At 41.4% G+C, this 23,953-nt stretch overlaps 1 protein-coding gene across 1 annotated transcript in view; it reads left to right on the forward strand.

The window, feature by feature from the left end:
• Positions 1 to 23,953, forward strand: part of LOC108786592 (heparan-alpha-glucosaminide N-acetyltransferase-like) — a 176,828-nt gene that overhangs the window by 24,811 nt on the left and 128,064 nt on the right. The window contains exons 5-8 of the mRNA XM_018555915.1: positions 4,062 to 4,120; positions 4,166 to 4,178; positions 7,604 to 7,726; positions 12,249 to 12,375. Of these exons, the coding sequence (XP_018411417.1) occupies positions 4,062 to 4,120; positions 4,166 to 4,178; positions 7,604 to 7,726; positions 12,249 to 12,375 (322 nt within the window). The remainder of the gene's footprint in view (positions 1 to 4,061; positions 4,121 to 4,165; positions 4,179 to 7,603; positions 7,727 to 12,248; positions 12,376 to 23,953) is intronic.

The following is a 23,953-nucleotide window of genomic DNA, read 5'->3' on the forward strand; positions in this document are numbered from 1 at the left end:
GGCAGAGTCATGCTGAAACAGAAAAGGGACTTCCCAAACTGTTGATTTAATGTTGGAAGTGCACAGTGGTCTAAAGTGTCTTTGCATGCTGTAGCATTAAAGTGATACTAAACTCAAGAGTTAAAGCATTCAAGTACCTTACCTATTAACAAAAACATATATTATTTGGGTATCACTCAGCTGTAGATCCTCAAATCTCTTTGTAGATTCCTGTATGTGTTGTAAAGTAGCCACAAGCTCACTCCTGTGATGGAATACAATCTCAATACAAATTAGTAAACTAAACATGAGATTTTATTCCATCACAGGAGCGAGCTCGGAGCGGTGGCTAGTTTGCAACACACACAGTGGCCATGGGGAATAAAAGTAGCCACCCTCCAGGAGGAAGGATAGTGTCAACACAAATTCAAAGATGATTTGAGGATCTACAGCCGAGTAATACACAAATAAGCTACAGTTTTGTTAATAGTTAAGTTACTTGTAAACATTTTTAAGATTTAACTCCTGAGTTTAGTGTCACGTTAACTGTAACCTTCACTGGAAACACTTGAGCTCAATCATTTGGAGGGGTGTCCATATAGTGTAGTTGTCCATTTAATGTACCTTACATTTGCAAACCTTTGGATACCACAAATAAAATAATTTAGACTATTGGTTTAATTTCAAATAAAGCAGAAACTTCAAATGTTGAATGGTTGTCCAGTGAAGCTGTATTGGTCTCCACTTATTTCAAGTCACTGCTGCAACATTAAAATCAGATCTGCATGACAGGATTCAGATTTGTTTCTGCAGATGAATGCTGACAAGTACTCAGGTTAATTGAAAACCTCTTTACTGATGAAAATCTACAAAGAGCATGGTCAGTAATGTATGGTCAACCCCTCATGTTTACCAGTTCTGCTTGTGACCAATAATTAGTTCTACTACACAATCACTTTTATCTTTTCTACTAAGCAGTGTTACATCCTCATTCATAATTAACTCTTTAGAAATTATATGTGGCTCAAGGCTTTGGGGCATTACTGTTGAAATGTTCTTTCACATAATCAAGCAGCAAAAAATGTACTGACATTGAATTTCTATACTCCATTGCATATATTTTTTTATTGGAACATCTAAGGAATGCCGCTAAAAAGCTTATGAAAATGAAATATTGACTAACACCAGTATACATGCTTTCCTCGTTGGTGTAGCAAATATTAATTCAATTATTAATAAATGTAGCCCCAAAGCAAAACTTCCTAAAACCACCAAGCTGGCCATGGATTATGGTCAACTGACAAATCTGGGCTTACTAAATCCTACTGTATCATCAAATATGTCTCTTGCTTCTCATTCTGCTGATTAACAAAGAGCAGAAATGCAACTGCATACCTTTCTTAGGCTCTGCTCCTGAGGTATTTGGCCCACAATTGGACTAAGTCATATAGTTTCCTCTATGACTAAGTCCAACTATGGGCAAAAAGCACCTGACAGGAGATGTGTCCAGCTATTGAAAAAAGTATAGACATTTTGGATTTAGCAGTGTGTATGTTATACAAACCAGGAGCGGTACCTGTGGCCCACAACTGCGTTCCAGAATGTATGGATATTCCAACCTGTAAATCCAAATTCAAGTAGTGTATTTATATTCAGCAAAAGGAGAGGAACTGAGAATAGATGACATTTACTGAAAAGATGTATGAGCATGCAACTCATCCCTTTACTTCACACATTGCACCAAGAGATTTTTAGAAGTACTTTTCTCTTCTCATTGATTAATTGAAAGCATACATCAGTGAGGAATGATGCAGTGCCCTGCAAAAGTCAGTCAGATGAGCCATGGACATGAAGAGGATCTGGAACATGAAAGGAGTGAATTAAAGACAGCACAGTAATCCATTAATGGCAGCACTAAAGGGAATACTTGCACACATATTAAAATAACAAGGTGCTAGAGAGCACTTTGATTAATCTAGAATTCACTATGCTTGTAATAATGACCACTGCACTTTAATGTACAGTATCTTAAAAGCATGTTGCCACTATGACACAAATCCTTTACTGTTTTTGAGACAGGATTTACGTAAGATGGATAGGTTTGTGCTCAAATCCTTGCGGCATATACAGAAGAGGGGAGTGATCACATAATTAGCCCTCTACATGCTTATAGATATACATTGGGGGTGGGGTTTTATGAAAGTGTTTGTGACAAATGTTTTAGGCGGAAAGACCAAAATGTCATGCTAACTAACCACAAAGTTTTATCTTTTATATGTCTCTTATGCATGTTTTTTCTTGCAACTTATTAACTTTTGTGATTTACTGCACATGTTTTGCAACATTTTGCATAATTTTTCAGCTGTGCAGTATTTGTGTCCAGTATTTGCCACAATATAAACCCTCCAAACTGTTGCACATTCTAGAAGTGTGCCTGAGCACATCTTAAAGTATCGCACAGATAATTCAGCTTCATACCCTCAAGTCAGTTAAAGGAGAACTATGAGGTGAGTGCTTTTCACTCATACTCATAGTTCTAGCCGACCTGTGACAATGAAACTGTCACAGGTCGGCTCAGTAGATTGGGAAGTGAGCGAACATATACCGGGGCTCGCTCACTTCTCGATCCTCCAGCACTGACTGGCGGAACGGACGGGGGAGGGGGCAGGTACAGCTGGCTCTGGCTCTAAATAGGCAGAGCCAGCTGTCACTCACGCAGCTGGGCGGATCCAGACATAATTGTCAGGATTTGTTTCAGCTGCGGCACCTCAGTATACCACGAGCTGTAGCTCACTGTATACTGCGGCGTCTCAGTATACTGCGAGCTGTAGCTCGCGGTATACTGAGCTTAGGGTGACGGGAGGACGCTAGTTTGGGGAAACTATGAACTATGGGGAAAAGCCCTAACCCCATAGTTCTCCTTTAAGCACTTCAGGGCTATTCAGCTGTCATCCAGGAGGTCCACCGCAAGCTTGAGACCGTTTAGAGACAGTTTAAACAGAGAGACAATTTTGAGACCAGTCTCCTTATGAATGCATTTAGGAATAAAACATAAACTAGGATAATAAATCTGTGTAATTTGGACAGACTGTCAATGACAAAACCTTTATCTCAAAAGGAAAAATAATCTGTTGCTGTAACTGCTGAAGAAATGTTAGCTGGAGTTCTGATTTGAGCTGTTAGTCAAGTCCATCCAAATTTGCTTGTCCATCTAACACTACCCTCTCCACAGCTGACAATGCTGCTGTCCAAGGGTGGCTCTGTTGTTCTTCTATAGAGTGGAGCCACCCTAAGACAGGAAGTGTGTTACTAGCCGGATCACAGGTGAAAATGCGCCTATTAAAAAAAGTAATGCAACCACCACATTTAAAGATTAGTAAGCAGCAATATATAACATGTTTGTTTTTGAGTTTAGTTATGCTTAGGGTCAGGGGCACTGGAAGTGGCCATGTCAACACACATTACACAGGCATGGTCCGCTGTGGTCACCATCAGGAAACCCACCCTGAAAAATCCCTTTCATCCATTGCTGGCGTGCATGTAGACAGGAAGTGACTGCAAACATATTGCTGGAGATCAGTAACACTGAGATGCGCCAAAGTATAAAAAAGTGAAAAGAAGTTGTATAACAAAACAATGATAATTGTTTATGAAACATCGTGCTTCAGCAAACTTAATGTGATTCAGTTAGGGTTTACATTTACGTCCATAGCCATACATGAATGTACCTGCCAAGAGTCTTTAAAAGTGTTTAGGGTCTAAAATATTTCTGAGGTAGGTACCTGTGTATCGCCTGGGTGTAGGATTCAATGGGGCTCCACAAATCAAATAAATCAGTGTAAAAGCTTGTAGTCACTACACAGTTCCTGTTCTTCAACCCTAGTGTTACCTTATTGACGTATCAGGGCAAGTAAGGTACACTTTAATCCCTTTTACTGCCCAGTGTCTACTAGGATTGTTGCATTTTGATCAAAGTGTTGTATCTTTCAGATCTTGCTACCATCTTTAATTATATATTTGGACAGTAATTCAACTTGCATGTAGATTCTGTTGTTTATTTACCCATCTGTCTGTTTTTGCAGTGTCCTGGCGCTGGGCACGTATACCAGGGGTCCTACAGCGACTGGGTTTCACCTATTTTGTGGTAGCACTCATGTGTACCTGTTTTAGTAAGCAGAACCTGGAGATAGTGGAGGTAAGTTCCTAACATGAATAACTTTGTGGCATGTTGGTTTAGGGTTTCTTGGGTTGTTACTCATAAACTTATTTAGGAGAACTACATTAGGGGTATGTGTGCCGTATTCACCATGCATTTCTAATTAAATCCGTCCCCAACCCATTTCTAAGCTTTGCATAGCTTATGTAAATTAGGAAAGCAACCAATTCCATTTTTTAATCGGAACTTCTTTCCTGGTTCAGCCCTTCTTAGCTATGACGTTCTGAAAATAAGCTGGAACTTCACAGAAGTCCTAATTTGTTCACTTCTGTTGCTGGTGACTGATCCTTGGAGCCAATGGCATTCTATAAACAGTAAATAATTTTACACAGGCTCAGCTTTTGGTTTTCGAAAGATTACATTAGTGTCAATGTGTGAATTTTTTATACAAATAATGCTGACTGGTGTTCCGTAAAATTTAGAAATGATCCCTTTAGCTTCCTGAACTACATAAGTTAACATGAACCTGTTTTTTGCCCACACTAGGGGAATCATCAGGTTCCCATTACAGTGGGCACTGTAGGCAAATAGTACTCTCTCATGATCCCCACTCCACTGATAAGGAGACAGAGCCCAGAGAAATAGCCAGTATTGCCTGATATGGGGGAACATTGTATAACAATGAAAAGTAAGCACCCCACAACCAAACACATGAAATGCTTATATAATAATATTCATTAAGACAAATACACAATGCATACAGGTTAAATACAAGAACGTACCTCACCGTGTATGTATAAAATAGAAAAACAGGATTTTGTTAATACAACTTCCCTAAATGGGAATGAACTAATAAAATTATGCAGCCAATCCAGCTAACTGCCATAGAGCAATGAACCATATCCAGCGTGTACTGGATATGGTTCATTGCTGACATCAGCAGACATAACCACCAGCACAGCACACCATACTGAAAGGAAAAAGGTAGAACATTTTTTTTGTCATCCATTAAAAGCTTTTCATGAGTGACGAATGAATGTCCTAACATTACCTTTCAGTATGGTGCGCTGGTAATGATATATAATCTTTGAGAACCAATGGTGTAACACAAACTACAAAATAGCACATAGTAATCCATGCTGAAACATTCCATTAGAACACTGTACAAGTAATAAGTCAAAGCTCAACTGTAAATGTATTTCAAACAAAGGAAAGAGTAAAGGGATTGTTATCCAGAATTCCAGTATACGGCATCAAGGAAGAACTATAACACAACATTTTAGGGGTAGCTACCCCGTTTCTCAAGGTGCTCTCAGCTGGAACATATGGATTTCCCCTGGCCCCTACAATGTTTGAGTGCACAATCAGCAGGCTCATGTACTCTCATGTGTGAGGGTGAGGGATGGGGACATTGTACCCCTGTGGACTCTTGGGGGGCAAATCAGGGACACAGTGGCGGAACTACCTCCGGTGCAGGCGGTGCGGGCGCCCGGGGCCTCAGGCTCTGGGGGGGCCCAATACACGCTCTATATGCATATTCTGACAGTGTGAGAGACGGGAGTCTGCGCTTGTTGGTCGTTCCAGGGATCAGGTGAGTATTAAAGGGTTATTAAACACTTAAACACTCCGGATATTTTTGCATATATATAAGGCTAGCAAGCAGTAGATATATGCAAAAAGTTTTTTTTTAAAAACAAAACGTTTTAACAGCGGTTTGAACTCACCCCGTCTTCGCCGCGCGCTCCAGTCTGAAAACCCGAAACTGCTTGGGGCGGCCACAAAGCATCTTGGGGCGGGCGCATGCGCAGTTCGGATTTTCGGGCGGGAGACGAGGAGAGACACAAGGTAAGTAAATGGACGGCGCGCAACCGCATGCAGACACTGTGGGACAGGAAGTGCCAGCAATGACAGAGGAGTCAGCGCTGGATCGGAGACCCGCCGCACCGCTGGAGGGACAGATGAAAACATCAGGAAAGAAGATCGGATTAAGAGACATCAGTGAAGGTAAGTGCTAACATTAACATTGGGTGGAGAGATACATTTTTTTTACTTTAATGTCACTTTAACCACTTCCAGGCCGCAGTACGTCTATAGACGGTGGCCCGCAGAAGTGGTTAAAACAAGAACACGGCTGCTCTTGGTACCGCTTTTAACAGCAGGCGATTGCTGTATGACTTACAACCAATCGCCTGCTGAGGACTACAAATCTCAGCAGTACTTTATACAGAAATGCTATTGTTATATAAAGTATTGCTGGGATGTGTAGTCCTCTATAGCCTGTGCCATTCTGTATTGCTGTAAATATTAGGGCTGCACCATATATTGGCCGCCAAAACATATTGGCCGAAAATGGCACTTTTGGCATAATGCCGAAAGTGCCATTTTTCTGCTGATACAGCGGTGCATCCGTGCTTTCTTTTTTCCCCGCTGGACGCTGCTCCGTCCCCCAGCGGGGAGGAGAGAAAGTGACAGCCGGCCAAGCGCTGCGGAAGGAGAGCGCTGTGTTTGTGGGGTTTTTTTTGGGGGGGGGCCCCAAAAAAAATCTTGCACCAGGGCCCTTTGTTCCTTAGCTCCGCCACTGCAGGGACATAAGTGAGCATAACCAAGGTGGTGGAGGTATGGCATACTTACAGTAGCTTTTCTAAACCAGGGCTCCATAAAGTCCTAGGTATCTTTCATAGGTTGTTAGGAGTTCCTTAAACAATTCATGAATTCTGCCTCTAAGACAAGTAACCAGACACCAAAGATCTTTTTAGCTAACAGTACAAGGGGGATTCTTTCCACTGACCACAAATGTAAAGAGCATTCCTCCCAGTGACCATCATGCTAATGTACCGTGATCTGTAGATATAGTAATTTTAAGCAGTGGTTCAATGAGACTGGAAAGACATTTTAAGGGTGCCTCCATGTTAAAGAGGTTGAGAAAGGCCGACTTACAGTATCTGCTGTAAAGTGAACCAGTTACTTTTTCTAGTATGGGCAAAGCACAGGTTCACAGAAAATGAGAGTACATACCATAACCAGTACGAGATTCATCGTTGGATGTCTGTGACCTACAACTGCAACAGCAAAAAACAAAGACATTTATTATGTTAAACAATGGTTCACAATTAACTCCTCGATTTTAATACAGATGTTAAAATCACAAATCCGTGTTAGTAAAATATATAGCAGTATCTAATGTCATTAGCAATTTGTCTTGCTAATCATCCAAGTGTTCAATACCTTTAAAAGAAAACTGCAAATCTCAGGATTTCCTCTCTTTAATCCTTCAAGCAGTAGTGCTGGGATGTGCAGAACATCATGTAATTGCTTGTTGCACAGAATGCCTGTTGTTGAAAACAACCAGGAATGATCCTGCTGACCAGCATGAAAGAGGAAATGCTTTAAATATTGATGTTGGAGCAAAGTCTCCCTGAAGTGGCCCAAAGTGCTTGTCTGACTATATATTCTTTTGTCTGCGCAGAGCCATCAGTGGAGTGCTGCCGTAAGGGATATTGTCGCTTATTGGCCAGAGTGGATCATCATGATAGCTCTAGAGACAGTATCACTATGTCTGACATTTCTACTACCTGTGCCTGGATGTCCCACGTAAGCACTATCAGTGATTACTGCATATGCATAATTTGATTATTCCAGCTACAACTGCAGAATGTGCTAAATGTATTCATCAGAAAAAGTGAAACTTCTTGCTTGTGGATTGTTTGGATGGCTTGCAAAAGTTTCTGACAACTTGCAGAATTTTCAGACACACAATGGGCATGATTGACTACAAAATGCTATCAACGAAAACTAAAATAGAACTATAGCTTCAACCCAGAGCAACCAGTTTCCTGATAATGATGTGCTGGGTTGTGACACGTGGTTAGGTGTCTGTAGAGCATATATATCTACAGGTATATAAAGATTGATCTTAAGGGTGTGTTTGCCCAAAATCTGTTGTCTATAGCAGCTTATCAATATGAGATAAGGAGCCTGATGTGGCCGCTTTCAACTAAATTATATAACAATCACATTTCCATTGTGGCAAAAAGACTTCCAATTGCCAAGATCTTAGGAGAAGGGCATCCATCAGACAGGTTAAAATACCTGCTCCAGTTGCTTTTGTTCTAGCCTCCAGTGCCACTAATACTTGCCTGAAGCTCTGTCCTCAGCCTTTCATGTTTGCATGGAGAACTTAAGTCTATAGGGAGCCTACAGGCAAGTGAGTGTGTAGATCATAAGCATGATGTTTCATCTTCATTTTCCATTGATCAACATGACTGTATCTTTTTTTATTATGTATATATTTAATTTGAAAGTAGAGGCCAAGCAAAAGTTTTTATAAGAAAAATCAAGTCGAAATTACTGGTATATGTGGCATTTAAGCATATAGTAGGGGGTCTTTTTAGAAACAATTCACAGAGCCATTTGTCCTGAAAATCTAATCTCAAACGTAATGTAATACCAGCGTTTTCTGTTTAGCCATATTTCATAGATGTTCAGGCATATTCAGTCAGTGCTGCTCATAAAACAAATGTATCCTTACTGGGAATCTGCAACTTTTACTCACCGGGCTAAATGGACCAGATTTTCAATATGAAACCCAGGAACACCCTACTGACCACTCCTACTTTAAAACCACACCTACAAAATCAAACCCCTATGTGTAGCCACACGCACTAAACCATGCCACCATTTTTAAAATGCCTTCAATTGGTCACAGACCTTTGGGACAAGAGGCAGACAAAATAAATAGATTTTAAATAAGAGGCACCCAGGTATGCATACATAGTTAGGAGGATTGGCAGTAACAGAAATAGGGATTTGCAGTAAGAGACAAACACGATGACCTGACGGGGAACTTGAAAACACATTATAAAGCAGAAATCCCTGCTCAGTGCACACACTTCAGTATTCCAACAAAGCTGCCAATCACAGGAATGAACTTTATAGGGAACTGCTATAATATAAAAGTTCTGCAAACTCCAGGTGCAGATCCAATGGGGAATTACTATAGGCCAAATGCCCTACAGCCTCTTCCTATTATAACTTACACTATATTGCCAAAAGTATTGGGACACCTGCCTTTACACGCACATGAACCTTATTGGTATCCCAGTCTTAGTCCGTAGGGTTTAATATTGAGTTGGCCCACCCTTTGCAGCTATAACAGTTTTAACTCTTCTGGGAAGGCTGTCCACAAGGTTTAGAAGTGTGTCTATGGTAATGTTTGACCATTCTTCCCAAAGCGCATTTGAGAGGTCAGATACTGATGTTGGATGAGAAGGCCTGTCTCGCAGTCTCCGCTCTAATTCATCCCAAAGGTGTTCTATCGGGTTGAGGTCAGGACTCTGTGCAGGCCAGTCAAGTTCCTCCACCCCAAACGCGCTCATTCATGTCTTTATGGACCTTGCTTTGTGCACTGATGCGCAGTCATGTTGGAACAGGAAGGGGCCATCCCCAAACTGTTCCCACAAAGTTGGGAACATGAAATTGTCCAAAATGTCTTGGTATGCTGATGCTTTAAGAGTTCCCTTCACTGGAACTAAGTGGCCAAGCCCAACCCCTGAAAACAACCCCACACCATAATCCCCCCTCCACCAAACTTTACACTTGGCACAATGCGGTCAGGCAAGTACCGTTCTCCTGGCAACCACCAACCCAGACACGTCCATCAGATTGCCAGACAGAGAAGCGTGATTCGTCACTCCAGAGAACACGTCTCCACTTCTCTAGAGTCCAGTGGCGGCGTGCTTTACAACACTGCATTTGACGCTTTGCATTGCACTTGGTGATGTAAGGCTTGGATACAGCTGCTCAGCCATGGAAACACATTCCATGAAGCTCTCTACGCACTGTTGTTGTGCCAATCTGAAGGCCACACGAAGTTTGGAGGTCTGTAGCTCTTGACTCTGCAGACAGTTGGTGACTTCTGCGCACTGTATGCTGCAGCATGTGCTGACCCCGCTCTGTCATTTTACATGGCCTACCACTTCGTTGCTGTTGTCTCCAGTGTCTTCCACTTTGTTATAATACCACTAACAGTTGCCCGTGGAATATTTAGTAGCAAGGCAATTTCATGGATGGACTTATTGCACAGGTGGCAACCTATCACGGTACCACGCTTGAAGTCACAAATGTTTGTAGAAGCAGTCTGCATGCCTAGGTGCTTGATTTTATACACCTGTGGCCATGGAGGTGATTGGAACACCGGAATCCAATGATTTGGAGTGGTGCCCCAATACTTTTGGCAATATAGTGTATATAGTAATCATTACAGAGTCACACACACATCCACTTTTACTCAATCATAAACCTGATCAAAAATATTGAAAACATGCCCCCTCATATACTTCATGCAAATTAAAACCATCTCAAGTAGAAACCTTTCCATGCCAAGACGGCCTCGGGCAGAAGAAAAAAAATTTCCGCACGCCCCTTATATGCCAAGAGCCTGTATGCCAGCTTGGCACTTCAACTGCTTCCATATCCATATCATCTGGCAAAAACAGCCCTTGTCCTCTAGTTCATGTCTTTAGCATGTCCCATATTAACATTTTCCTACCCACCATCAACATTTTTTATGTTTTTTTTGTTTGTTTGTTTAACACTATTTACAGATTTAAATTTTTTATACTTCTGATACTTTTACTTTTTTTAAATGTATTTTTTCCTCGTAAGGCCATCTCTGCCATGATTAAGCAAATGTGGGTGGGAAAGGCAAGGCTATAACTAAAAGGCTTACAAGCAACTATATCTAAGAGGTGCATCGAAATTAAATTTTGAGACCAAAACTTATGTTTTTTCTAAATCTAAATTTTCTTTAAATATTTGTTCTAAACTTTTTATTTTTTTATATTTTATTTGTTTTTATAAAATATTTTAATGCTTTTACTTTACTGTTGGGGGCTACGGTGAAAATATCAGAGGTCTAAACAGGCCCCTGATATTTCCATTTAACAATAGAAAAAGAGATTGTCGTCAAGAGATTGACGACAACCTTTTTCAGGAATCATTTATACTGCACTGAGCGTTCCTGATCATTCATAAATTGTGGATATAGTATGAGTTACTATGTACACAATCATAAATGAATAGGAAGTGATGTAGATCACTACCCATTCATTCATACACTGGTACATGGTAACTCATACTATGTCCAGTTATTTACAAACATTCAGCAATCACTGATCACTGAATGTTTGTATACCATTCTCTCCTGTGACCTGCTGTCACAGGAGACTGAGCAGGCGGTGCGGGGATGAGAGCTTGGTCTCATTTGACAGCTGAATCCTCCCGCTCAATGCCGGCTCGGTCTCCAGTGACAGCTGTCTCTGCCCACACACCGCTCTCCTGATCTGTGCAGGAGGCTGGGTGGGGCGGTGCGGGAGGACAGCTCAGCCTCCTGTGACACGCTCACATCGCTCTCCTCCCCACCCTGCTCAGCTCCTGACAGTTTCTCTCCTCCTAGTTAGATGCTGTGCTGTGTCAGAGGGGACACAGAGCAGCGCATAGCGGGGAGAAGATAAACCATGGATGCACTGCAATTTTGGCCGAAAGATGGCCCTTCTGGCATTTTGCCAAAAAGTGACATTCTCTGCCGATGTTTCAGCGGCTGAAATTTTGGTGCATCCCTACTAAGTACCACTTTGTGCCAAGGATGTACAACTGGCAGAAGGTGGCCCAGTATGTGCTTGAGACACTAGCAAAAAACTTGTTAACGAGCGGGCGGATTCCCCACACTAAATTTAGTCCTGCCTTCCCAAAACTGTATGTTCCAGGTGTCGGGGGACTCTCATAATTAAGACATACAATAAGAGCATGTGACATGTTAATTCACTTTTTTTTAAAATTTCACATGACTGTATCTATTTGTTTTATTCATACTAACATATAGACCAAACTAGCAAAATTGGCAGTAACAGGAATTGTGAAAACTATAGCACTGCCATTGGTGCTTTTCACAGTCACATTATGTCTTTAGATTCCAGGTAGCTAATAACATATTGTAATTTTTAAGATTTTCTCTGTTATGTTTAGGCTTCCCTTTTATCAATTTCTTTTTAACATTAAGGACATTTTGGGAACATTGTATGATATGTTTTAATAATCTGATCATGTCACTCTACAGTGGTTACCTGGGTCCTGGTGGAATAGGAAGCTATGGTCAATATCCAAACTGCACAGGTGGAGCGGCAGGATATATAGACAAGTGGCTGCTTGGAGCAATTCATATTTATCAATTTCCCAGCTGCATGGTATGTCTGTGTGGTTAATTATACATTTATATCCCAATGAATGTTCTGATAATGATGTATATTGAAATATTGACTTTAAATGTGTGGTGCGAGGGGGAGTAAAGTATGCTTGTACTCATTCATAAAAATGCTTTATATAAAACTGTATATACTGTCTTAAAGCAGATTCATACTTTTGTTCTACAGCTCTCATTTTCTGCTGCTGCTTTAGTCTGATTGGTAGCTGCAAGCAATACATTAAGTTTTTATGTAAGGCACTTTTATGAATATGACGTTCTCTTTAACATAATTGTGGTTCTGCTGAAAACAGTTTCAGGGTCAGGTACACCACTGAAATGTCATTTAGTAGAACACATATATGAGAAGGTTGTGATAAAAGGTATTTCCTGACTTATGGACTGCTTGTTCTTGATTTGTTGTTGATTGATCGGTGTTCTCACGTGGCTGTTTTACCAAGGGGCTCTACTACTGCTGCTACCCAGCAGAATAATATCACTAATGTTTATATCACATCAGACATAAATGGATGTGAGCCACTACATGAGTCTCTGACCAAGATCACCAAAAATGACTGCATCTTCATAAGATCGCTTACAACTGCCTTTAGGCGATCCCTAAAGACTCATCTCTTCAGGGAAGCCTATCCCACCACAACCTAACCACTGTACTATCACTTTCTTAAACAATTCCTCCCCACACAGCTACCACCTTTTGCATCACTTGCCCCTCCCTTTCAGATTGTAAGCTCTCAAGGGCAGGGCCCTCCTTACTATCTTGTCTTAAATTGTATTGTAACTGTAATGTCTTCTTTATATTGTAAAGCGATGCACAAACTGTTGGTGCTGTATAAATCCTGTATAATAATAACAACTGATTGCAGGTCATAGATCATAGTGTAGTGAGATCTATTCATTTATATTGGGTAGCACAATCAGTCTCTGAAGGCTGGAAAGATTTTAAGTTGCATCATAATGTAAAAACTGGCCTTCTGGCAGAGTAGTTTCTAAAATTTAGCTTAAAAGAAAGAAAAAGTGAATACTGACACTGTATTGTACTGTTAATTAACTATATCTTAAGCAATTAATTTAGCCCATTCACCATTACTCCCATATATTAAAAACAGGAGAACATTGTCTACTAACTAAACAGAATTGTCCGACTACACAAAGATACCCTGCAGTCCGTTGTATACACTATATGGCCAGAAGTTTGTGGACACCTGACAATCACACCCACACCAAGGTATATTGCCACCCCTCCAAACTATTGAGTTCGGAAGTTTTCATTAAAGGATACTATTATTTCTATAGCAAACAAAGACATTTTAGACAACTGTGCACTTCCAACCTGGTGGCAACAGTTTGGAGATAGCCCTTTAGAGTTTCTGCATTATTATTATTAATATTATTAAACACGATTTATATAGCGCCAACAGTTAGTACAGCGCTTTACAATATAAGGAAGACATTACAATCACAATACAATTCAAGACAAGATGGTAAAGAGGGCCCTGCCCGTGAGGGCTTACAACCTAAAAGGGAGGGAGAAGTGATACATGAGGAGGTAGCAGTGTGAGGATGAATTGTTTGCCTCTGTGCTCCAAAACCTATGGTTTGATGAGTTTGGTGTGTGAGGACTTGTTTTGCCTGCACAGAACCCTGACCTCAACACTGTCATGGTTCCTTGTACATTGATCCGGTGCTGGGTTTTGCCTCCTGTCCGAGCTGCTCGGTTTCCTGTCAGTCCACCCTGAACCTAGGTGTTACAAGGCATGTGCACCTGTTCTTTAGCGTTCGAGCAGCGTGTCTCCACACTAGTAGCCGGACATCTCGGTTTTCTGTGGCGTTGCCGCTTGAGTATACCTTGCATTTTGTGTCTTTGTTTGCTCTTGTTGGTTACAGTGTTTCCTTCCTGCTGCGCTCTTTCATTTCCTTTGTTTTCTGTCCGTGTACCCCTTTTGTTTGCTGTGGCTGTGTGTTCCCTCCACAGCATTGTTTCCTGCTCTGTGGTTGCCTGCTGCTCCTGCTTCCTGTGGTCAGTGTGCTCTGCACTATTGTGCACCTCCCTCCTTTCTCTTCCCTCTGCTGTTCCTGTGTTTCTCTTGTCTCTGTGGGTACACCTGTTGTTTGTTCCCTTCTGTTACCTGCTCCCTGTGCCATGCATGTTCCCTGCGTCTTCCCTCTAGTGCCTGTTTTCTGTATCTTGTATCCTGCATGCACCCTGTGTCTTGTCCCGTGTGCTGTGGTCCCTGAGTGCCCGCTGGCACTGTGCCTGCACGGGTGTGTCAGAGAGCCGCAACCTGGTAGCTGCCCTGCAGCTCAACATCCACGCCATCAGTGGCTCTGGGGAAGACCAGTTGGCTCCTTAGATCCTGCGACTGTGGCACACCTGCGTTTGTTGTGCGGTCACACTGTTCCTTTCATCTTCAGAGATCTGTATCCCTGACAATTACTAATTCAGTCACTATATACTGCTCTGCAAGACCCAGAGTTTGCGATTCCTGGTGCTCCAGTGCCCTAATCGTGACAAACCCTACTGAATATCTTTGAGATGAATTGTAATGCTGGTTGTGAGCCAGGTCTTCTCATCTAACATCAGTACCTGACCTCACAAATTCGAATTGGCCCAAATTCCCACAAAAACACTCCAACATTTTGTGAAAAGCCTTCGCTGGAGAGTTAAGACTGTTATACCTGCCCGGGGTAGAGGGGATGCTCTGTGCTACTCTACCCTGAACATTAACATTGTAGTGTCTGAGTGGCCTATTGACTCCAAAGGAAACATTTGCTGAATAGATCTCGTTTATAAATCCTTATTTCTTTGCTGTCAGATCCAGCTGGAGATCCAGTTGATTCAATACTTTCTGAGTCAATGTCCTGGTAAAAGTACACAGATCAGTATTCTGATTGCTGTTCATGGTACCCCTACTTTAATTATGAAGCAAAAACCAATGAAAGAGAGGAGGAAAAAAATTACCAGCAATTAATTAGCCTGCTCTGACTGACAGTATAGAAAGGGTTAAGACTGCTGCATATCATTAAAACAAATTGTCCCTGCTTTCTGGTGTGATCATAAATAACGTCCCCTATTAATTTGCATGACCTCATCTATGATTGTGGAATATTTTTCTTCTCTGTTTGATTGAATGAATTATTTATTTAACATACTGCATGCTACTGATTTGTAGCATAAATGTATCACCAATGAACACAAACATTTTTGTGACCCCTTTAATTGGATGTGTACCACAGACTAGTTTATCTTTTTTTGCAAATAAAATATTTTTCCAGTTTGTGAGTTGAGTTAGTTGAAGACAAATTCATTATATTAATTTACTTGCTATATGAGCTAATGCTATTTATTTTTTTATAGTCATTCCACTGCTCATTAACTTGTCTCGTAGTGATAGTGCTTTTAGGAAATGTAGGAGGAGGTACAATATTTGCATCCATGACATTACAGATAGCTGCCATTATTTCTCTTATGACTTCTTGATGGTAACCAGATCCTGGGATTTCTGGGTACAAAATCCCTCATCTGTGTTTACTTGTTCTGCCTCTCAGATTCATAAGTACATATCTTTATAGAGAAAATTAGAAAGGTTCTTTTTTTAAGACTTTTTTTTAATTAGCTGTAGAAAGAGCTGTTCTTCTGTTCGCTAATCTGTGATTGGCTACCTCTGTGATTGGTGACAGGCAGACGAGAACACCAATCACAAAACAGTAATAGAGAGAAATGTTAGCTGGGCAATGGAAACTCTTTTCACCTATTATTGTTATATATCCTTTTAGTATATATTGTAGAGTAGAGCAGGGACGTGCAGGGAGGTCAGTGGCAGGTGAGGCACCCCCTGGCCCTCCCCCACCCCGCCCCAGACCCGACCACTGAGCTGCGTGGAGGAGGGAGGGAGGAAGGAGGCAGGAGACAGGGATGAGCCTCCCTGTCCCTCACTTGCGAGGCATCTAAATGCGTGCCATCAGTGTTTTTTTTCTCTTTTTTTTTGATTGGACGGCTTTGCCACAGGTTCAAACCATTCACAGAGTTCAAGCCTCTGATTCTACGCTGTTTTAGCTCTGGCCTCATTGTGTTAGGTTACACACAGCAGCGGGGAAGCCCACTGTTGTGTAAGCTAACATAGCTGTCAAAAGCCTGATGAAACTCTGCCTGTAATTAACAGGCGACGGTCCGTCCTTGACAGGTTACACAGCGGGGAAGGCCTGCTGTAACCTGTTAGAAGCCGTTCTGAATGGAGCTTTTTCTTCCATAATGGCAGGTGAGACTCTGCCTCACCTGCCCCCCCAGACTGCATGTCCCTGGTGTAGAGAAGGCTTTGTGTAGGGAAACCTTTTAGATTAAAAAAAACTATATGCACATTATCAAGATTAGTATGGATAAGAATAGATCCATATTTAGATTCAAGGGTTGACTTACAAAAGAAGCCAGTTCTAATTTGGCAAGCAAATATGTGGTGACAGAAACACATTCCATGAAGCTCTCTACGCACTGTTGTTGTGCCAATCTGAAGGCCACACGAAGTTTGGAGGTCTGTAGCTCTTGACTCTGCAGACAGTTGGTGACTTCTGCGCACTGTATGCTGCAGCATGTGCTGACCCCGCTCTGTCATTTTACATGGCCTACCACTTCGTTGCTGTTGTCTCCAGTGTCTTCCACTTTGTTATAATACCACTAACAGTTGCCCGTGGAATATTTAGTAGCAAGGCAATTTCATGGATGGACTTATTGCACAGGTGGCAACCTATCACGGTACCACGCTTGAAGTCACAAATGTTTGTAGAAGCAGTCTGCATGCCTAGGTGCTTGATTTTATACACCTGTGGCCATGGAGGTGATTGGAACACCGGAATCCAATGATTTGGAGTGGTGCCCCAATACTTTTGGCAATATAGTGTATATAGTAATCATTACAGAGTCACACACACATCCACTTTTACTCAATCATAAACCTGATCAAAAATATTGAAAACATGCCCCCTCATATACTTCATGCAAATTAAAACCATCTCAAGTAGAAACCTTTCCATGCCAAGACGGCCTCGGGCAGAAGAAAAAAAATTTCCGCACGCCCCTTATATGCCAAGAGCCTGTATGCCAGCTTGGCACTTCAACTGCTTCCATATCCATATCATCTGGCAAAAACAGCCCTTGTCCTCTAGTTCATGTCTTTAGCATGTCCCATATTAACATTTTCCTACCCACCATCAACATTTTTTATGTTTTTTTTGTTTGTTTGTTTAACACTATTTACAGATTTAAATTTTTTATACTTCTGATACTTTTACTTTTTTTAAATGTATTTTTTCCTCGTAAGGCCATCTCTGCCATGATTAAGCAAATGTGGGTGGGAAAGGCAAGGCTATAACTAAAAGGCTTACAAGCAACTATATCTAAGAGGTGCATCGAAATTAAATTTTGAGACCAAAAATTATGTTTTTTCTAAATCTAAATTTTCTTTAAATATTTGTTCTAAACTTTTTATTTTTTTATATTTTATTTGTTTTTATAAAATATTTTAATGCTTTTACTTTACTGTTGGGGGCTACGGTGAAAATATCAGAGGTCTAAACAGGCCCCTGATATTTCCATTTAACAATAGAAAAAGAGATTGTCGTCAAGAGATTGACGACAACCTTTTTCAGGAATCATTTATACTGCACTGAGCGTTCCTGATCATTCATAAATTGTGGATATAGTATGAGTTACTATGTACACAATCATAAATGAATAGGAAGTGATGTAGATCACTACCCATTCATTCATACACTGGTACATGGTAACTCATACTATGTCCAGTTATTTACAAACATTCAGCAATCACTGATCACTGAATGTTTGTATACCATTCTCTCCTGTGACCTGCTGTCACAGGAGACTGAGCAGGCGGTGCGGGGATGAGAGCTTGGTCTCATTTGACAGCTGAATCCTCCCGCTCAATGCCGGCTCGGTCTCCAGTGACAGCTGTCTCTGCCCACACACCGCTCTCCTGATCTGTGCAGGAGGCTGGGTGGGGCGGTGCGGGAGGACAGCTCAGCCTCCTGTGACACGCTCACATCGCTCTCCTCCCCACCCTGCTCAGCTCCTGACAGTTTCTCTCCTCCTAGTTAGATGCTGTGCTGTGTCAGAGGGGACACAGAGCAGCGCATAGCGGGGAGAAGATAAACCATGGATGCACTGCAATTTTGGCCGAAAGATGGCCCTTCTGGCATTTTGCCAAAAAGTGACATTCTCTGCCGATGTTTCAGCGGCTGAAATTTTGGTGCATCCCTACTAAGTACCACTTTGTGCCAAGGATGTACAACTGGCAGAAGGTGGCCCAGTATGTGCTTGAGACACTAGCAAAAAACTTGTTAACGAGCGGGCGGATTCCCCACACTAAATTTAGTCCTGCCTTCCCAAAACTGTATGTTCCAGGTGTCGGGGGACTCTCATAATTAAGACATACAATAAGAGCATGTGACATGTTAATTCACTTTTTTTTAAAATTTCACATGACTGTATCTATTTGTTTTATTCATACTAACATATAGACCAAACTAGCAAAATTGGCAGTAACAGGAATTGTGAAAACTATAGCACTGCCATTGGTGCTTTTCACAGTCACATTATGTCTTTAGATTCCAGGTAGCTAATAACATATTGTAATTTTTAAGATTTTCTCTGTTATGTTTAGGCTTCCCTTTTATCAATTTCTTTTTAACATTAAGGACATTTTGGGAACATTGTATGATATGTTTTAATAATCTGATCATGTCACTCTACAGTGGTTACCTGGGTCCTGGTGGAATAGGAAGCTATGGTCAATATCCAAACTGCACAGGTGGAGCGGCAGGATATATAGACAAGTGGCTGCTTGGAGCAATTCATATTTATCAATTTCCCAGCTGCATGGTATGTCTGTGTGGTTAATTATACATTTATATCCCAATGAATGTTCTGATAATGATGTATATTGAAATATTGACTTTAAATGTGTGGTGCGAGGGGGAGTAAAGTATGCTTGTACTCATTCATAAAAATGCTTTATATAAAACTGTATATACTGTCTTAAAGCAGATTCATACTTTTGTTCTACAGCTCTCATTTTCTGCTGCTGCTTTAGTCTGATTGGTAGCTGCAAGCAATACATTAAGTTTTTATGTAAGGCACTTTTATGAATATGACGTTCTCTTTAACATAATTGTGGTTCTGCTGAAAACAGTTTCAGGGTCAGGTACACCACTGAAATGTCATTTAGTAGAACACATATATGAGAAGGTTGTGATAAAAGGTATTTCCTGACTTATGGACTGCTTGTTCTTGATTTGTTGTTGATTGATCGGTGTTCTCACGTGGCTGTTTTACCAAGGGGCTCTACTACTGCTGCTACCCAGCAGAATAATATCACTAATGTTTATATCACATCAGACATAAATGGATGTGAGCCACTACATGAGTCTCTGACCAAGATCACCAAAAATGACTGCATCTTCATAAGATCGCTTACAACTGCCTTTAGGCGATCCCTAAAGACTCATCTCTTCAGGGAAGCCTATCCCACCACAACCTAACCACTGTACTATCACTTTCTTAAACAATTCCTCCCCACACAGCTACCACCTTTTGCATCACTTGCCCCTCCCTTTCAGATTGTAAGCTCTCAAGGGCAGGGCCCTCCTTACTATCTTGTCTTAAATTGTATTGTAACTGTAATGTCTTCTTTATATTGTAAAGCGATGCACAAACTGTTGGTGCTGTATAAATCCTGTATAATAATAACAACTGATTGCAGGTCATAGATCATAGTGTAGTGAGATCTATTCATTTATATTGGGTAGCACAATCAGTCTCTGAAGGCTGGAAAGATTTTAAGTTGCATCATAATGTAAAAACTGGCCTTCTGGCAGAGTAGTTTCTAAAATTTAGCTTAAAAGAAAGAAAAAGTGAATACTGACACTGTATTGTACTGTTAATTAACTATATCTTAAGCAATTAATTTAGCCCATTCACCATTACTCCCATATATTAAAAACAGGAGAACATTGTCTACTAACTAAACAGAATTGTCCGACTACACAAAGATACCCTGCAGTCCGTTGTATACACTATATGGCCAGAAGTTTGTGGACACCTGACAATCACACCCACACCAAGGTATATTGCCACCCCTCCAAACTATTGAGTTCGGAAGTTTTCATTAAAGGATACTATTATTTCTATAGCAAACAAAGACATTTTAGACAACTGTGCACTTCCAACCTGGTGGCAACAGTTTGGAGATAGCCCTTTAGAGTTTCTGCATTATTATTATTAATATTATTAAACACGATTTATATAGCGCCAACAGTTAGTACAGCGCTTTACAATATAAGGAAGACATTACAATCACAATACAATTCAAGACAAGATGGTAAAGAGGGCCCTGCCCGTGAGGGCTTACAACCTAAAAGGGAGGGAGAAGTGATACATGAGGAGGTAGCAGTGTGAGGATGAATTGTTTGCCTCTGTGCTCCAAAACCTATGGTTTGATGAGTTTGGTGTGTGAGGACTTGTTTTGCCTGCACAGAACCCTGACCTCAACACTGTCATGGTTCCTTGTACATTGATCCGGTGCTGGGTTTTGCCTCCTGTCCGAGCTGCTCGGTTTCCTGTCAGTCCACCCTGAACCTAGGTGTTACAAGGCATGTGCACCTGTTCTTTAGCGTTCGAGCAGCGTGTCTCCACACTAGTAGCCGGACATCTCGGTTTTCTGTGGCGTTGCCGCTTGAGTATACCTTGCATTTTGTGTCTTTGTTTGCTCTTGTTGGTTACAGTGTTTCCTTCCTGCTGCGCTCTTTCATTTCCTTTGTTTTCTGTCCGTGTACCCCTTTTGTTTGCTGTGGCTGTGTGTTCCCTCCACAGCATTGTTTCCTGCTCTGTGGTTGCCTGCTGCTCCTGCTTCCTGTGGTCAGTGTGCTCTGCACTATTGTGCACCTCCCTCCTTTCTCTTCCCTCTGCTGTTCCTGTGTTTCTCTTGTCTCTGTGGGTACACCTGTTGTTTGTTCCCTTCTGTTACCTGCTCCCTGTGCCATGCATGTTCCCTGCGTCTTCCCTCTAGTGCCTGTTTTCTGTATCTTGTATCCTGCATGCACCCTGTGTCTTGTCCCGTGTGCTGTGGTCCCTGAGTGCCCGCTGGCACTGTGCCTGCACGGGTGTGTCAGAGAGCCGCAACCTGGTAGCTGCCCTGCAGCTCAACATCCACGCCATCAGTGGCTCTGGGGAAGACCAGTTGGCTCCTTAGATCCTGCGACTGTGGCACACCTGCGTTTGTTGTGCGGTCACACTGTTCCTTTCATCTTCAGAGATCTGTATCCCTGACAATTACTAATTCAGTCACTATATACTGCTCTGCAAGACCCAGAGTTTGCGATTCCTGGTGCTCCAGTGCCCTAATCGTGACAAACCCTACTGAATATCTTTGAGATGAATTGTAATGCTGGTTGTGAGCCAGGTCTTCTCATCTAACATCAGTACCTGACCTCACAAATTCGAATTGGCCCAAATTCCCACAAAAACACTCCAACATTTTGTGAAAAGCCTTCGCTGGAGAGTTAAGACTGTTATACCTGCCCGGGGTAGAGGGGATGCTCTGTGCTACTCTACCCTGAACATTAACATTGTAGTGTCTGAGTGGCCTATTGACTCCAAAGGAAACATTTGCTGAATAGATCTCGTTTATAAATCCTTATTTCTTTGCTGTCAGATCCAGCTGGAGATCCAGTTGATTCAATACTTTCTGAGTCAATGTCCTGGTAAAAGTACACAGATCAGTATTCTGATTGCTGTTCATGGTACCCCTACTTTAATTATGAAGCAAAAACCAATGAAAGAGAGGAGGAAAAAAATTACCAGCAATTAATTAGCCTGCTCTGACTGACAGTATAGAAAGGGTTAAGACTGCTGCATATCATTAAAACAAATTGTCCCTGCTTTCTGGTGTGATCATAAATAACGTCCCCTATTAATTTGCATGACCTCATCTATGATTGTGGAATATTTTTCTTCTCTGTTTGATTGAATGAATTATTTATTTAACATACTGCATGCTACTGATTTGTAGCATAAATGTATCACCAATGAACACAAACATTTTTGTGACCCCTTTAATTGGATGTGTACCACAGACTAGTTTATCTTTTTTTGCAAATAAAATATTTTTCCAGTTTGTGAGTTGAGTTAGTTGAAGACAAATTCATTATATTAATTTACTTGCTATATGAGCTAATGCTATTTATTTTTTTATAGTCATTCCACTGCTCATTAACTTGTCTCGTAGTGATAGTGCTTTTAGGAAATGTAGGAGGAGGTACAATATTTGCATCCATGACATTACAGATAGCTGCCATTATTTCTCTTATGACTTCTTGATGGTAACCAGATCCTGGGATTTCTGGGTACAAAATCCCTCATCTGTGTTTACTTGTTCTGCCTCTCAGATTCATAAGTACATATCTTTATAGAGAAAATTAGAAAGGTTCTTTTTTTAAGACTTTTTTTTAATTAGCTGTAGAAAGAGCTGTTCTTCTGTTCGCTAATCTGTGATTGGCTACCTCTGTGATTGGTGACAGGCAGACGAGAACACCAATCACAAAACAGTAATAGAGAGAAATGTTAGCTGGGCAATGGAAACTCTTTTCACCTATTATTGTTATATATCCTTTTAGTATATATTGTAGAGTAGAGCAGGGACGTGCAGGGAGGTCAGTGGCAGGTGAGGCACCCCCTGGCCCTCCCCCACCCCGCCCCAGACCCGACCACTGAGCTGCGTGGAGGAGGGAGGGAGGAAGGAGGCAGGAGACAGGGATGAGCCTCCCTGTCCCTCACTTGCGAGGCATCTAAATGCGTGCCATCAGTGTTTTTTTTCTCTTTTTTTTTGATTGGACGGCTTTGCCACAGGTTCAAACCATTCACAGAGTTCAAGCCTCTGATTCTACGCTGTTTTAGCTCTGGCCTCATTGTGTTAGGTTACACACAGCAGCGGGGAAGCCCACTGTTGTGTAAGCTAACATAGCTGTCAAAAGCCTGATGAAACTCTGCCTGTAATTAACAGGCGACGGTCCGTCCTTGACAGGTTACACAGCGGGGAAGGCCTGCTGTAACCTGTTAGAAGCCGTTCTGAATGGAGCTTTTTCTTCCATAATGGCAGGTGAGACTCTGCCTCACCTGCCCCCCCAGACTGCATGTCCCTGGTGTAGAGAAGGCTTTGTGTAGGGAAACCTTTTAGATTAAAAAAAACTATATGCACATTATCAAGATTAGTATGGATAAGAATAGATCCATATTTAGATTCAAGGGTTGACTTACAAAAGAAGCCAGTTCTAATTTGGCAAGCAAATATGTGGTGACCTCATAGCCACAAACTTTTTTTTATAAGAAATTAAAAGCATGACTAGTTGAAGCCAGAGTCAAAAACACAATTAAAATTCATAGAACTAACCTAAATTACAAAGAGAGCCCAAAGGAGACATGTATAACACCAGATGTTACTTCTTCTCCTGGTCACCGAGGACATTTTTTCTTGATTGATCACCATTATTATAATGGG

This window comes from Nanorana parkeri, unplaced genomic scaffold (genome assembly GCF_000935625.1).
Source record: "Nanorana parkeri isolate BGI_ZX_2015 unplaced genomic scaffold, ASM93562v1 scaffold218, whole genome shotgun sequence".
Lineage (NCBI taxonomy): Eukaryota > Metazoa > Chordata > Amphibia > Anura > Dicroglossidae > Nanorana > Nanorana parkeri.